Below are 16,489 nucleotides of genomic sequence, written 5' to 3'. Positions count from 1 at the left end.
AGCTCTGGACGTTTCTGGATGATGGATTCCTTCAAACTGTCCAATTGCCAACAGTACACATTCGAATTGATTGCTTGGTTCCTTGGTAGGAGCTCGAAAAACACGACACCTTTAAAATCCCACCACACTGAGAGCATAACCTTCCTCTGATGAATTGTCTGCTTTCGATGTTGTTTGAGGTGAATCGTCATGTCGGGACCAAGACCATTTGCGCACTGCATTGTTGTAAACAATCCACTTCTCAACACCAGTTATCAGTCGCTTCAAAAAAGGATCATTTTCCTCATGTTTAATGAGCATATGCGCCATCAAATGAACTTCTTTGAGTTCACGCGGAACCCAAATATCAAGCTTGCTTACTACGTATCCCAGCTTCTTCAGGTGGTCGTGAATGCTTGAATGATGAATGTTCAATGTTTCTGCTATCTCTCATGCCGTGTAACATGGGTTTGACTCAATCAATGCCTTTATTTTGTCATCATCAACCTCGGTGGGCCTCCCTGACAGAGGAGCATCACTGAGATCAAAATCACCAGGATGGAATTTCGTGAACCATCGTTGGCATTCTTGTAAAGCATTGTCACCATAAACTTTATGCAACTTTTCACAAGCTTGACACGCGTTCTTCCCTTTATGGAAGTAAAACAGTAAAAAATGCACAGTTTGGTCTTCCATCTTCAACTTGTTGTAAAATCTCCAAAACTCAACCAAATCACTCAATTTTTTTTTTAGAATGAAGCTAGAACTGTCAGCTGCCAAATGACATAGCAATAACATAGATGCCAATGACTCTGGTACTTCCAAAAATGAACTAGTGCCATCTGTCGCAAACATGTCATGACCTTTTCAACAACCCAATAGATGGGAGCCTGTAGTCCAGATGGGAACAGTCTCAATTCCATCTCTCCCAGGTCAGAGGTGGTGCTGCTTCAAGGGAGCAGTCAGACAAAGGGAGTCAGACACAAGGAGTCCAATTCTAGAGCATGGCGACAACCTTTACTCAACACTGCGAACTAGAGCCCAGACCAGGGTGTGGCTGGGAACCCCAGCTGCCCTGCAGCGCCAGCTCACACCCTGGGCATAAGCCCCCTGTCCAGCCCAAGGTCCTGGATGCCAGCTGCTGAGGGAGCTAGATGGCTCTGGGCCCTTTCAAGAGTGAGGTACATCTTAACTGTCTTCCCCAAACCATGGGGGAATAATGTACAAATGCCCAGCCGCCTACTCCCATCCTGGTGGCCAAGACTCACTTTTAGAAATCTACCTTCACCCCTGGAGCCCTTACAAGGGTTGTAGATGACACAGGTTAAGTGTGCGCGCGCATGCAGACCCAGTATAACCACTGGTAGGTTCTTTATCAATAGCCACGTGCTGGGCTCTGGCTCGGCACTGCACCATCCCATCCTCGCCAATCCACTTCGCAGGGGAGAGAGAGGTGTCACACCCACGCTTGCACAGCCAGTAAGGAAAAGGGTGGGGCTCCAAGTGTTTTCCAACCCCGGGTGCCCCTATGAGTAGGAGAAAGGCCCAGGATGGGGGTGAAGCTTTGCCTTGGAGGGACGTCCTGGAGGACCCACCGGGAAACCAAGGCACCACGTGTCACAGTACAAGACGGGTCCAGGTCTCACGGGAAGGATAAAACCAGGATGGCCCTTCCTACAGACTCAAGACACACATGACCTTCCACTGTATCAGAGCTGCCAGCTGACCCAACTCCCAGGTTGGACATCCCCGAGAGCTTTGACCCTCCTGGATAAAGTGGACTTCTTGGAAAAAAACAGTGGCGGTTTCTGACAGTTTCCTGAGGGCTCCAACAGTGGCCCAAGGAGACCCACCTCCAGGGCCACTTATCCCTCCAGTCAGCACACTGCCCTCATGCCATGCGCCGGTAGCAACGCTTCTCTAAAGCAGAAAGCACTCTAACTGCCCCTGCCATGCCCCCTCCCAACAGCTAGAGACTTCTGCTCAAAGGCCAGAAACAGGGCACAGCTCTGGTGGGCACAGGGTGGAGCTAGATTCCTCCTGCAGAGCTGGGGTGGGGGTGGGGGTAGGAGGTGAAGACCACCCTTGGTAAATCAGTCCCCTCTGTGGAGAGACCGGACCAGGATAGGCAGAGGTTGCCAAAAAGGGTCAGAGGAAAGAACAGGCAGCTGTGCCCATGAGGGAGGTGGCTCTGGCCACCGGCGCCCTCAGCCTTGCCCTATGGGTGAAGTGCCCATGACACATGCACACTCCTCTCTGATGCTTGGGGAGGGGGTGGGGTAACAGGGATCTCTAAGAGACAGAGAAAATTCCAGGCCCAAGATCCAAGGGGCCGTGACTGGGAGCTTGGGGAACACAGCATTTCCCAGCACCAAGCAGCTATAGACCCGTCTCCTGGCCCTGGGCCTCCCAACCTGTGCCGGGCTGCTCAAAACCACAGATCCCTGCCCATGCACCTCACTTCTGGAGGGCTATCCCAGAGCATGAGGGCCCTGAATGGTGGCCAAGGTCCACAGGGAGCTCTCTGCTCTCTTTTGGTAGTCCTGCTGTCTCTTGACTCTATGCCGAGTCAAGCAGGAACAAAGCCACGCTGGCTTCCAGGGGAGGGGGGGCTAGGCGGGTGATTGGGGGAAGGCTGGTCTCTGGGTAAAGTCGCTTCTCTTCTCCAAAGCAGATGTGTGGAGAGTAAGACTGTGCATGAGCCAGGCCAGGGCTGTGTGGCACCACCTGCTCTTAACTGTCACTGCCATGGGGAAGAGGGCGCTGGGGCTCATGCTGACCCAGACCCGAGCTGTCTGTGCAAGAGGAAGGAGGAAAAGCACTGGATTTTCTACGTGCAGAAGATACTGAGACACTAAATGCTGGTCCCTGTGTGGCTGGGACAGTTGCAATGCTCAGGGCCATCAACACCATAATGGTCTGTGCTGTTTATATGGCTGGCTGCTCAAAAAGGGTTTTCACAGCAGTGAGTAAAGACGGGAAAGGGTGGGAAGCCTGGTCTAGGCCAAGGGGCCCCTATAGCCTCAGAGTGCTGAGTAGGCCCCCTCTCTGGAGGAGTTTCACAGAAAGTCATTCCTTCTACTTTCTGGGCACAGAAACCAAGCAGGGACCCACTGGGAGTAAGGGTTCTGACCTGAAGTGGAGTGTCGCAGCAGGCACCAAAGAAGAAAACAGGATGCCTAAGAGGCAGAGGTGGCCACTCACAACACATGTGTGGCCCCAGATGAGCCGGAGCATGGGGCGTCCCTCACGGAGGCCTGCTGTTTTACTTTCTCTGAAGAAAGGAAGGAGCAAGGACCAAGAGTCTGGGGGGCTGGGGAGATGGGAGGAGCCAGCCTCCCAGAGCTCCACCTGATGAGGCGAGTCCCCAGGCCTGCACACCTAGCTCGGGAGACACACGGCCCCTGGCCTCCCAGCTCTGGGATTTGCAGGGAGGACAGTAAGATCTCTATCCTTCCTGCCCTGGTCATACCTAGAGTGGATTACTGTTCTTCTTGAGGCAGCTCAGCACCAGGAAAGTAGGACAAGTCTTTCCTCTCAGAGTAAACAGGCTGAGTAAGCAGCAGTTCCCGGGAGCCCATGCTTTCAGGGCCCAGGCTTCAGAGGCTCTGGTCAGGGCAAGCCTCTCTCCTCCTCCTACCCTGGACTCTGCTGCCCCCGCCCCTGGTCCAGGCCGAGGGGCTGTCTACTCCCCCTGCAGTCTGATCCTCATCTTCCCTTAGGGCCCAGCTTGGGCTTCTCGCTGATGCTCACAGCAAACCACTGGGTGCCTGTACTCTCCATGGCCCAACCTCCCAACTGCCTGACACACCTTTCTTGAAGGGCAACCCTGGGCTCCCCAACCTGAGTTCCCAGAGGGGAGGGTGCAGCAGAGCTTCCAGCTCCCCAATGGTGTGATCTGAAACTCCTGGGCCATGGAGAAAGGGGTTGGGTATGGGCTCTGTCTCTCCGGGGGCCCCTAAGGCTTTAGGCTTCCCCACAACCCCATCTGGGGCACTACAACACCTTTGGCTCAGGGTGGAAGGGGAAGCCTGCCTAGAGACCCCCAACTTGCCTCTGGAGAGGCCCCACATCACTACATGACACTGACTCACAGGAGCACGGCCATTCCAAGTTCACAGCTTCGAGAAACCAGTGGCCTCAAATGGGATGCTCTAGAAAGCAGGATGTGGAAGAAACCCATCCAGCCAGGCTTCTGCGAGGGCTTGATAGGGGCTGAGTGGAGAAGACTGGGGGCCCTGGAGTCCCAGGCTCTAAGAGACCCTCAGAAAGTGAGTGACCTCACCATTCCGTGATCACCTGGCTCCGACTACCAACTGAAAAGGTCAAGCTTGGTAGTAATTAGGGGAAAGAGATATCACAGGGGAGGGGACAGCCAGGGAGTAGGGACATGACCAAATTCCCGGGGCTGGGCTGAGTGTGTCTTCTGCACATGTGCTTGCTTTATGTGGAGGCAGCAGCTCTGCTCCAGCACTGTTTCCAAGCCATAACTTTGGAAATACTGCGGAACTAAACACTGTTATTCTGCCTGGGGTTTCTTCTCTCGAACCAGGCAGCTTTGGGGCATCAGGGTGTCTATCAGCTATTCCCTAGCAGGAAGCTCCACTTTCAGTCTCCAGGAACGGCTCTGACTGTATTTTGCCGACTTCTTGCCAGGGACACTACCTTCCAGAGGGTGCTGGCCTGGGACTCCTGGGGAGAGTGAATGGGAGGCAGGCCCAGAGCTGCAGTCCTTCAGCAAGAGGCCACGGCATGCATGTCCGGGGAGCCCGCGGGGTGTGGAGGAGAAAGGGACCCAGGCCACTACCACCTCCTGGTCCTGCCCAGGCTGACCTCTACCAACTGGTGAAGCAGAGAGCAGCCAGCGAGGACTGCTGAGCCTCAGGGGCAGCCATGTTCTGTTATGGGCGGGCTCTCTGCCAGGCTCTGAGCCTTGCAAGATGCCCAAGGGGTAATCTCCATCCTGCTCCCTCTCAGGCAAGGCAAGAGCACTTGCTAACAGTCAAGTTTGGGGCAGAGAGGAAAAGAATAACATGTACTAGCACCTAAATGGGCCCCAGACTTCCTTTCATGCTCACAGTAATTGTCTAACTAGATTTCCACAGGCCCATTCTGCACATCAGTTCATTTCGGCTCAGAACGATTAACTTGCTGCAGCAGGGCCCCAAGAGTGTGGGGGGCATGTCAGGGAGCCTTCCGGCGTCCTGACCCCCTGCAGACTGGCAGGAGAGAGAAGGACGAGGAAAATGGCTTTTGGGGAGGACTGGACCTGGTAGGGACCAAGCCAGCCACCTCCCACTCTGGTCACATGGAAGTCGGGGCAGGGGCACAAAAATCCAGGCCAGTGGCAGGTTTTTCCATTTATGGTCAAAGCCCAGTGAAGGAGTAGGATCCCCTGAGAGCTCCTCCCTTGGCCGGGATACTCTAGGACCTCCCTGCCCAGCCCCTCTTCTCAGCTTTCTGTCTGCAGCATCCTATCTGTGTGTAAAGTGGAACTGAGCTAAGGTACATGAGGAAGGTGTGGACAGCAGGCAGCCCCTCCTGCCATGCTCTTTGCTCCCCAGCAGCTGGGAGGACAGCCAGGAGAAGGGAACCCATGCTGTGCTACTGGCTGGAAACCTCTTGGGGAACCCCTAGAGCACAGGAGCAGGCCACCCTGTCCCTGCAATGGGTCTTGCCCTGTGGCTCGGAGAGAAGTATGTAGATTGCAGCCATGGACCACTGGAGGGATGCGGGGGACATACAGGGCTGATGACTACCTCAGCCCTGACCTGACCCCCGCCCCACTCCAAATTTTAGGCTGAGTTCTGAAGGCCTTTAACCTCCCAGGGTGCTCTTACTTTTCCCCAGCTCCACCGAGGGGATCCACCTGGCAAACCCATCACCTACCTGTGGCGTGGGGGGCTCCACTTTCCGCTTCTTCTTCTGGTTCTGCTTGTTGGTCCTGGGATAGACCATGAGCATCTCCAGCCATCTGGGAGGAGAAGAGGAGAGAGCCGGTGAGACCCTGCTCTCAGGAATTATGACCTTAGCTTGTTGAGCAGTCTAAGCGCTAAGCCCTATGCTTCCTGCCTGGAGTCACTCAGCCAGCGGCCAGGCCTCCAGGCACCCGAGCAGGGCCAAGCACCAGTCCAGGTTAGAGCCTGCCACTGCCGGGGCAGAAAGTGCCAGGAGCACAGCCCAGGACAGGCACAGGCTGCTGGGATTAGGCTCGGGTGCCGACTCTGCAATGACCACAGTGCAGGTGGGGAGGGCCCAGCAGCTGTAGCTCAGGGGTGATGTGGGCTCCACCCTGGTACAGCAGCAGGCCTGACCACTGGCCTCGGAGTGAAGGGCATGCCACTGTTTCTATCACTGTCCCTATCTTCAGGGCTTAGACTCGGCTCTAAAACTGCCTTCCAGAGTAGATTTGGCTAGGGCACAGATGGGTTGTGACGGGGGGCCATTTAGGGCTCTTGAGGCAGGAAACCAAGGGTCATGCTACCAAAGCCCCTCACAGCAGATCACTTCAGGGGCTGAGCAGCTGATCTCCAGACCCACTCACTCGCCTATAAGCCCCACTTAGACAGGGAGGGCAGTGGGCACCTCGGCTTTGGGAAAGTTCTGCAAAGCTGCCCAGGGATCCGCACCAGGGCCTGCATGCTGGATGTCCGTCGGACAGGCAGCAGGAGAGCACAGAAAGAGCAGGCGACAGACCCAGATCTGGGTCTGCTACGCTCTAACCACAACCTTGCGTGGGCTTCAGTCTCATCATCTCTGAAACTAGGGGCTAGATTAGGCCTCATGGGGAGCTTTGAAACACCTGGGAAGGTTGGAGGAAGGGGGACAGGAAGAGCAGAGGTCTGGAGGGGACTTGGTGGTGAAGGGCAGCCCCAGTGCTCCCCAAAGGGGAAGGTACCACAGGAAAACACTGGTCCACTTCTTCCCAGAACACTAGGGTTGGACTGGGCATGCCGCCAGCCTGTGCCAAGGGCCAGGTGGCGGTGGCCAAGCTGTGAGGCAGAGCCTGCACTGGCAGCACCCTGGGTGGAGGCTGCAGTGACCACCAGCACCCCACGCCGGGACAGGGAGAAGACCTGGCATTTTTAGTACTTGGGGGTGCTTCTTTAATTTGGGGTGGAGGTAGGAAGCTGGTCACAATAAATGGCCTTCTGGGACAGCTTCAGGAGGGTGTGCTGGCTGTGCCGTTGACAGTTGGAAGCTGAGGAGGTGGGTTTGGGCGTGGGGACTCACAGCATTCAAGCAGAGGGGCTACCCTCAGCCCAGCCCAGCCCAGAGCAGGTAGTATCCCATTTGCTGAGAGACCTGAGGCACAGGCCCTGCAGGTTACTTCTCTGAGGGCCCCAAGGCAAGAAAGCAGGCCATGACTGTAGCTGCAAAGGCAGCAGATGAGCAGACTCCCCAGGGGCCTCACTGCTGTGAGTTGAGGAGTTCCCATGCTTGTGGGGTTAAAAGACTTGCTTCTAGCTGGCCACAGGGGCTGACATTTCTTTTGGGAACCAATGAGCCACGCCTGCCGAAGGCCCCTCTTAAAGCTGTACCTTGGAGGGGAAGAGAGACTGCTGGGCCAAGTCACCTGGAGTGCGGGGAACGTGACAGAGGTGCAGACCCTTCGGGGTACCCTGAGCTTCTGCACTCTATGGGGCTATGGGAGCCTGTGAGCCTGTGGGACAGGACCTGGCGGGAAGATGACAGGTCTGCACTGCCCAAATGGAGCTTCTGAAGCTCCTGGCAAGCTGAACGAGGCTGGAGACTCAAGGCTGAAGCATGGAGGGAGGGCGGCCCGAGTCACAAGGCACCTCAGTCCTGCCTGATTCAGCTGCTATGGCTGGAGGATGAGAGAGGCCTGGCCCCAGGGACAAATGATGGGATGTCCTCTACACTAGGATTTCTCACGGAACCCCGGAGGAAGTGCCTAACATTATCCAGGTGTGTTACGAATGTTAAGGTACACTCAGGGAAGGGAGGTGAGGGATGAATGTGGACCTGGGAGTGGTGGTGGATGTGGGCATGAGGGACGAGGTTGAATGGGCTCCCCAACTTTGAAGGCAGAGCCAGGATAAGTGAGAATGGGAGAAAGCCCTGACCCAGGCTAGCTGGAGGGCACAGAAGAGCACCCCCAACCTTGCCAACTCCAGCCTAAATCCTGCCTCCTCTAAAGGATACAAATGAGCTGTGTAAAGCTGTGCCCCAAACATCCTGGAGGTCCCCTCCCAGCATGAGGGAACTGGGAAAGAACTGCCAACTCTCCCCATCCAGCCTGGGAGGGACGGCCTGGGCTGTCTCAGGCCATTGAGGCCTCTTCATTTCAGAGAAGACCCAGGGAAGAAGGCTCCATGTGCTGTGCAGCTCAAAGTCAGACAGGAGAAAGTGCTGGCACCAATCGCAGGGCCCCAGAGCCCACAGGTGACATTACCCAGCAAAGAAGCTATGACAAGTGGTGAGACCCAGGAGGCCAGAAAGGAAGCCAAGGGAAGGGGGTCCATTTGAGAAGGAGAGGGGCAGAAGAAGGGGAGAAGATGGAGGCAAAAGTCAGTCCTCAGGCACACTGCCCACCTGATACCCTAAAGGAGGTCTGAGCGTCCTGGCGGGTGGGAAAGATGAAAAAGCTGCTGCCCAGGGTCGCCAGAGGGACCACATAGGCCTGGGGGCAGCTGCCTCTAAGAGAGCCCTGCCTGCTGGACAGGAAGCAGAGGTCCAGACCCAGGACCAGGAAGGAGACAGTCAGGTGACTTACGCAGGCTCTAGGTATGCCACGGAGCCACCTCACAAGCCTCCTGCCCTCAGGACGCCCAGTCTACCTATGGGACCCTGAGGGCTCATACACCTGGAGTCTTGGCCCTCTAATGACCTTGTGCAATATTGTGATTTATAAGAAATATACATTTAGTCATTCAGATGACCAAAATGTATTTCTCATGTACAGAGGGTGCCCAAAAAATGTATACACATTTTTAAAAAGGAGAAAACTGTATTAAAATTGTAATACTCAATATATACTGATAACAAAAGATGAATACAAGTGATGTGTATACATTTTTCTTTTTTTGGTTTATATCCATAATGCCTGGCTTACAGATCCTGAAACCCTCGGAATTTCCTAAGTGTGAGAACCATAAAGGTGTCTTTGTTATGTGAATGAGCGACTTTTGGAAGCACCTAAAGATGAGGGCTGGTTGTCAGTGGTTAGAAAAAGGTTGGAAGTTTCAGTTCCACCCCCTGACCTCCTGGGAAGGGACAGGGGCTGGAATCAGTAACTAGGACTGGCATATGTAATGAAGCCTTCATAAAATCCCAAAAGGATGGGGTTCGGAGAGCTTCCAGGTTTGGGAACCAGGGAACCAGGACGCTCCAAGTGCCATCATGCTGGGCCCCCACCCCAAGAGGACAGAAGCTTCTTTGTTTGGGACCTCGCCCTATGTATGTCATCTCTTCACCTGGCTGTTGATTTGTATCCTTTAGTATCCTTTGTAAGAAATTGGTAATCCAGTGAGTAGGTGGATTTTCCTGAATTCTGTGATCCATTCTAGCAAATTAACTGAATCCAAGAAGGGGTGGTGGGAACCTCCAATCTATAGCTGGTGGGTCAGTGTGGGAGTGGGTAGAGCAGTCTCATTGGACTGAGCCCTTAACCTGTAAGATCTGATGCAACACTCCTGCCCCCACCCCTCCAGGGTAGAGAATGTCAGAGCTGAGTTGAATTCTAGGATGCCCTGCTGGTGTCTAGGAACTGTTTGTTGGTGTGGGGCCCCCCTCTCATGCTGCAATTGGATCCAGGAACCCAGTTTACCTTGTCCACCCAAGCTGCAGGGGAATGGCAGGCCCCATGCACACAGAGAGCAGTGACCACAGGAGAGTGGCTCAGAGCGAGCTGGTTGGTGCCAGTGTCTGACAGCAGGACTTAGGCCGCCTGCCAGAGGCACCGCCAAATGCCAGCCATCACCATCATTCTCTAACACCAGTGTGGCAACCATACCTCATTGACCCAGTCCTCTAGCTTACATACCCACAGCCTGCCCTGTGGGCGCTGGACAACCCTTTCCCATTCCACCTGTCCCAGACCCATACCTGGAACCCAGCTCCTGTTAGGAGGGCTGGATCTCCCCAGGGAACCCAGCAGGGGCAGTGGAGCCTTGGTCCAGGTGTGCCTGCCAGAGCAGACAGGACCAAGGCAGCAAGTGTGAACCTGGAAGTGCAAACGGTTCCATGCTGTCACTCACAGCAGGAGACTGCCTTTGGTTGGGCTCCCCTCATTTCCAGAGCCTCAGTCTCTCAGCTGTAGAATGAGGGCTCAGTAAAAGCCCTTCACACTCTTCAACTGTATGCTTCTAGGAATAAGATCAGGGAGCAGCAAAGTGTCCTCCTGTTGTCCCCAGTTGTTAGAAATGCAAACCCGCCTCTCTCCAGGAAAGGATTCTGGGTGAGCTGGTATCCCCAGTAGAGGGCCGCCTGGCCCCTCTGTAGCATAGTTCTGGCCCTCTGCTCTGCTCCAGCCCTACCATGGTGTGGATTTGAACTTGGCAAAACCTGGGACCTTTCTGGCCAAATGCTCCCAATTCCTCACGCAGCGGCCCTGGCCAGGGCTGCAGCTGAAATATTGAAGCCCAGGCCACTGCTCACAGAAGTCTTTCCATTGTTGAAACCAAAGGGCTTTACTTTCTATCTCTCCTCTACGCTGCAGTAATCAGCCTTGTCTCCTTATACCCTGAGTTTACTCCTCCCTAAGCCTCTCAGCCTCGTCTGCCTCTTTCTCAGCCTTAAAGGACAACAGGGATTCTCTAAGACCCAGTGCCTGAGCTCCTGCTGCATCTTCTCATTGTGCATATACGACGTGTGGCTGGGCTGCACAGAGCTGGCAACAGATGCCCATAAGCTGGGCCTCCCAGAAAGCACATGCTGCATAGGCTCAGGAACACAAGCTCAGCACCCCAGGGCTGCCGGCCACCTGAAAACCTGGGCCCATCTGCCGTTTCCCAGGGCTTCTCCTAAGCCTTTGCATAGGGTGTGCTCACTCAGGGGAGTGGTATGACCCAGAAACCTTCCATTGTTTCCACTCAAAGAAGCTAGTGCATGTAGCAGCACTGAGTGACTGCTGTGTGTGGGCGAGACACGGCCTCCACTGTCAAGGGCCTACCACTGCCTGGGGAAGCAGACAATCTCCATCTTTATAAGAGTCAGCAGATGGAGCCAAGCACCCCAGGGGAGTGGACACTCAGGCTAACTCTAACAGCCTGGGAATCCAGGGATTATTCCAGACTGAGAGGAGGGCGGGAGCATGAGTGAATGCAAAGGGGGCAGGGAGGGAGACACTAGGGAGTGTGCAGTGACAAGCAGTTCGTGCTCAGTGCTGGGAATGAGGCTGGAGTGCTGGGAAGGGGCAGCCAAGGAACGTGGACTTGACCCCCAAGAGGTGGGGTCTTAGGTAGGAGGGAGGCAAGGTCAGAGTGCTTTGTGGACTGAGACCCAGTGGTTGAGTGACAGAAGACTGGGGTGTGGTGAGAACAGAGGGGAGACTAGTGGAGGCCTGAGGGAGAAGGGGCAGTGCCAGAAGAGGAAGACCTCTGAGGCAGCAGGATGTGAGCGGGTATCCTTGGTGAATGTGTGAGCTGGGGGGCGAAGCAAAGGCAGTGGAGGGTGAATGGAGAGAGGGGACTCAGAAGGGCACATGCATGGAAAGAGAAAGTGATGGTGATGCTCTCACTTTGTGCCAAAGGGACCTGATCCAAGGACCTGCTTGTGGGTGGGGAGGGACGCCTCCCAAATGCCTGGAGCAGACTCACCCGCTGATGATCTCCTTGGTCTCAGCCCGGATGAAATGCTCCTTCTCAGGGGTCAAAATGCACAGGGAGAACTTCTGGCCTGTCCGGCCCTCGCCATCCACCACATCTGTGCACTGATTCATGTTGATGGTGCCCTGAGGGAGGGTCGTGGGCTGCAGAAAGACACGAGGCGGGCAGTCAATCAGAGGCCAGCTCGAAGGGGGCGCAGTGAGGCAGCAGGGACCGTCCCCACATCCCCAGGCCCTTTCCGACCCCATGGCTTCCCGACAGGCACCAGACCTCTCGCAGCTGCATGGACCCCGCGTTACAGCTGAGGCATGGGGTGTGCTGTCTCCCCAGGCCCTCCAAGGACCACATCCCACCTGCCCCTGCTCCCAGAGGAGGGTGACAGGCCTGCTCTTCTCAGAACACACCCAGCTGGACATTCCTTCTTTGCTGGAAAACAATATCCCAGCTAGTCCGGGGGGAAGGCGGTGGGGAAGAGGGGGGAGAGAGACAGGAAGGGGACTGCTCTGTGAGGACAGCTGGGATGACAGGGGCAGCTGAGAGCCTGGTCTCAGGGGGCGGGTTACTGATCCAAAAGAGCAGTGAGAAAAAGCTCCAGGAGGTGGTTTCAAAACAGCAAGGTTCTTTCAGAGGCAAGGAGGGGGCCAGAGAGAAGCCACATCCTTGAGGCAGGCTGTGGGGCTGGGAGGCCAAGATGGCTCCACTCAGGTGAGAGGCCTCTCCTGTGAGGAGTGCTGCACGCTGCGTGGCCAGTGCTGGAACAACGAATAATAACCTTTCCCCCTTTCTGACAGCAATACTGTTAGACACTGAAATTAGGGCAAGGAAACTAAAAACCAGGCTTTAAGAAATTCCTACTGAGGTGAAGGGTTAGCCAAGAGGACCTTCCTAAACATGCTTTGTTAGCCCTGCACCCTCTGGCCTCTTCCTTCCCCCCATCATGAGGATGCTTTCGGAAAGGAGACAGGTTGCCATGGCTCAGAAACCGGGATGGCTCAGAAACTGGGGGTGGGGGAGCTCAAGGCAGTTACCAGTTTCTCTGCTGAGTTGCCCCAAGAGCCCAGCATATTCTTAATCCCGTTGCTGGAGAGGCAGCGGTGGGAGAGAAGGCGACGGTGGCCACCTGGGGTTTGCCCATTGGGTGCCTCTCTCCTAAAGCTCTGCTAGTGCATCCTACACCCACCCACCATGAGCTCCTTGTTGCCAGGACAGAGAGAAGGGGCCTGGTCTAAGATCAGGATGCTGGGTTTGGCGCAGGTGCTGAGCTCAGACCAACCACTTCCTGCTACTGGAAAACCTTCTTTTTTTTTTTTTTTTTAAAGATTTTTATTGGGGTATTGGGGGGAAGGGAACAGTGCTGGGGAATTGGGGGAAGGGGAACAGACAAATTGCTGTCGTTTTGTTCTTCAGTCTAGTTGTGGAGAACGTTGCTTCACTGGCCCAAGTTGGCACCATCATTGCGCGCTTCCCGGGCGAGGCACATCAGTCGCCGGCTTCTGGACGGCCGCTCACTGCGGCTGCTGGCCGCTCACGCTGGCTACATACGATAGCCCATGGCAACCCACTGCCACAGGGGCTGCAGCCTACGCCGTCGCCGGCGACTCACAGCAGCCCAGCTCCAGGTTGAGCTGTTGTTCAGCATCTTAGCTGAAGAGGGCAGTGTCACTGGCCCTCATATGTGGGATCCGAACCGGGGCCCTCTGGCATCCCAAGCCAGTTCTTAACCATCGCGCCACTCGGCCGGCCCTGGAAAACCTTCTTATGTCCCACAAAAGGAAGGTGGAAGCTCCCAGGATCCTCCAGCTTGAGCTCATGTGATCTTCCTAACTTTCCAGGCTGACCTATGAGCTCTTCTGACCCATCACCACCCCCCTCCTCATCCCTGGTGCCCAACTGCAGAAGCTAGACCTGAGGAGTGCTGGTTTCCAGGAGCCCTGGGTCCAACATGGCTGTCGGCTCTCTGGTCCACAGGAGGCAGACAAGAGTTAGCTCCCAGCTCCAAAAAGCCTTTCCTTATGAGGCCCCTGGGCTCAGCCCGTCATCCTTGGGCCCAGCGCAGAACGGAGGTGGCAGGGAAGGAGGGCTGGCCATTAACTCACAGGTAGACCTCCGACTTCAGGTGGGGAAAGGGCGTGCACCCTCAGCTATTTGTTCAAAGAAGGACTGCCTCAGAACTGACCCCTGGGTGGCGGCAGGGGGAGGGGCGAGTCCCTTTGCTAAGGAGGCCACATCCACACCAAGCCTAGTGTTCTCCATGAGTGAAGCAGCCTGGCACTGTCTATCCCGGGCATTCCTGGAGGGTCCTTGAGCTGGGAAAGGGAGCTTGGTAGGTTGTCCTGCAATGAAATGGGGGTGGTGGTGGGGTTTCCTCAGGAGCGGTGGGCAAGGAAGGTGGCTGCCTGACTTTTGGCTGGGGAGGCCCACACACACCTAGGGCCTGGGTCTCCTTCCCCAGCTGAGAGCTGTTCCACAGCCATAGAGACACACCCTCCAGCCCAGGCAGGGCCCACAAAGGCGTTCCAGCCCCCCCAGCCTCCTTGCTCCAGCTCCAGCCCCATCACTCTATCACTCTTCACATGTTCTAATCCTAGCCTCCTTCCACATCACACCATTGCAGTCCCCCCGCCCAGAAGTACACGCTCCTTGCTGCACCCACAAGGCACCCGGCTTCTCTGAGGCAGGTCCTCTTGTGAGAGAAAAGAGGACATGGTGCAGTGGACGGCTGTGAGGACAGGCCAGGAGCTATGAGGTGTGGGCACGCGTGATGGACTTGTTTCCATCAAAAGCAGATCACACAGTGGAGGGGATGGCAGAGGGGCTTTTCCAAGGCCCCTGGGCATGTGGTCTTACAATGCTGCCAGCGTACGCCACCTGTGACACACAGATGCACAGACTGGATAAGTTATCTATCTGTGCCATGGCACCAATGCGTTATAAACTATAACACACATATATAACACATAGAGGCAAGCTTAAGGGGGGACAATAAAGCACATCAACAGAAATTCTAGTATTTTCTTCTTACTGGGCCACCTCATGGGCCCCCAAAGGCACACACTCCTTTGGATACTACTGTTCCAGGGCTTCAAGTCACCAAACTGCTCACTGTCCCCTCTTGGACAGTAACTGTTTTCACTGGGCACACGGTCACCAGCTACAGACAAGATTTCCCAGCCAGTCCTGCAGAGGCACCAACTGCATGGCAGAACTTCTCTGGGTTCAGTTTCTTAGTATGCAAAATGGGGGCTCTACCTCCTTCCAGAAGTGCCAGTAAAAGGCAAAGACATAATTAGCTAGGGCTGTAGGACCTGAATGTTTATTTACTACCTAGGTAGTGTGTTAGGGTCTCACAGTTACTACCTTTCAGACCTCCTTAAATATGACCCGGAGCAGGCATCATATACTCCTACTACATATGCAGAAAAGCAGAGTAAGCAGCATCATAGAAGAAGGGAAAACGCCCAGGTACACACACTGACAACTCGTGAAAATAGTGCCTTCTGAGTCTCTCAGCAGTGCCCCCGTGATGCCATTCGCTGTCTCATGTGCTAACCTGAATGCCAGGCCCTGGTCCACATGTCCTCTCTTTGACTACTCCTATGGCCTTCTGAGGCCGGCAATCCCGTCACCCCATTTGCCCCTTCACTATTCTGTATTTGGCCATGTTTCTTGCACTCAGAGAGCTGGGACAGTAGCATCCAAGGGTGTCCAGGTAGGCCCAGGCCTAGGCTCAGCCCTCCCCACCTCTGTCCAGGAGCAGGCTACACCCACCTCATTCTCAGCACTGAGGTGAGAACTGCTTCTTAACCATCATTTCCCTGCTAGGCCAGCATCTTGTGCTGAGAGCAAGGGCAAATATCTAGGCTATAACACAGATTTAGTTGGAAGAAACCCCTCAGCCCTAGTGCTGTCAGCAGAGAAGCCAACTCTGTCCCATAAGCTCCCTGCCCTAATTCTGCGCCTCTTGAGGTTAGGAATCCAGGTCTCCTATAAGGCCGAGCATCACCTACTTTTGCTCATTTGCCTAAATAGGGATTAGCTGTCTGCAGGCCATGTGACACTGCTATGTTGCCAAGTTGTGGGTTCAGTCCTTGCGCAACAATGTCACCGACCGTCCTCCAGCCATCTGGGAAACTCTGGTCCTCTTCTGGTTTCCACACTGTAGCAGCTAAGACGCAGTGCTGCAATAGGGCTCAAGATGGTTTAAGCACGAGGTGACCAAGCAGGAGGGCACAAGACAAGGGCCTTTCTCCAGGGATATGACCACACCCTGCTGAGAACCCAGCCTTCCTACTTATATCTACTCCCTGGCCCACAGGAGGCCAAGGGAACCTCTGCCCAGTGCAGGCAGGGAGCTTGTCAGAGGTCCGCTTAGGCAGGCCCTGCTGTGGCAGCCCTGCCACCTAGGGAACCTCCGTGCCCACCCCCGGCCTACAGAGGTGTGCTGTAGGGAAAACAGGCCCCTTTCATTTCTTGCTGATCCTGGGATTTCGGGAAGGCGAGCTTTTCTAGAGCTGGAGGGAAGAAAAGGAGAGTGGGACAGAAATACAGCAAGGGGCCCTTCAGAGCTATCAATGGGGCCCTTTCTTTCAGGCAACCATGCTTACAGAACCAGAGGCGGTTCATGTATCAGACCTGGACGGAATGGGAAGCATTCATGTTGTCCCCCACTCCCTACCCTCATTCAGGTGGGTAAACAAGACCCACCTGAATAAAGACTGTAC

The 16,489-nt window shown here is 55.1% G+C and overlaps 1 protein-coding gene across 15 annotated transcripts in view; it reads right to left on the bottom strand.

Annotated features, from left to right (window-relative positions):
• MPRIP (myosin phosphatase Rho interacting protein) overlaps positions 1 to 16,489 on the bottom strand; it is a 140,875-nt gene that overhangs the window by 50,519 nt on the left and 73,867 nt on the right. For all 15 annotated transcript variants that reach the window (XM_019656658.1, XM_019656649.1, XM_019656647.1 and 12 more), the window contains exons 4-5: positions 11,760 to 11,911; positions 5,869 to 5,953 (exon numbers count right to left, since the gene is read on the bottom strand). In XM_019656658.1, coding sequence (XP_019512203.1) covers positions 5,869 to 5,953; positions 11,760 to 11,911 — 237 coding nt within the window. The remainder of the gene's footprint in view (positions 1 to 5,868; positions 5,954 to 11,759; positions 11,912 to 16,489) is intronic.

This window comes from Hipposideros armiger, unplaced genomic scaffold (genome assembly GCF_001890085.2).
Source record: "Hipposideros armiger isolate ML-2016 unplaced genomic scaffold, ASM189008v1 scaffold_264, whole genome shotgun sequence".
Classification (NCBI taxonomy): Eukaryota; Metazoa; Chordata; class Mammalia; order Chiroptera; family Hipposideridae; genus Hipposideros; species Hipposideros armiger.
This window is presented reverse-complemented; position numbering and strand designations above follow the sequence as displayed.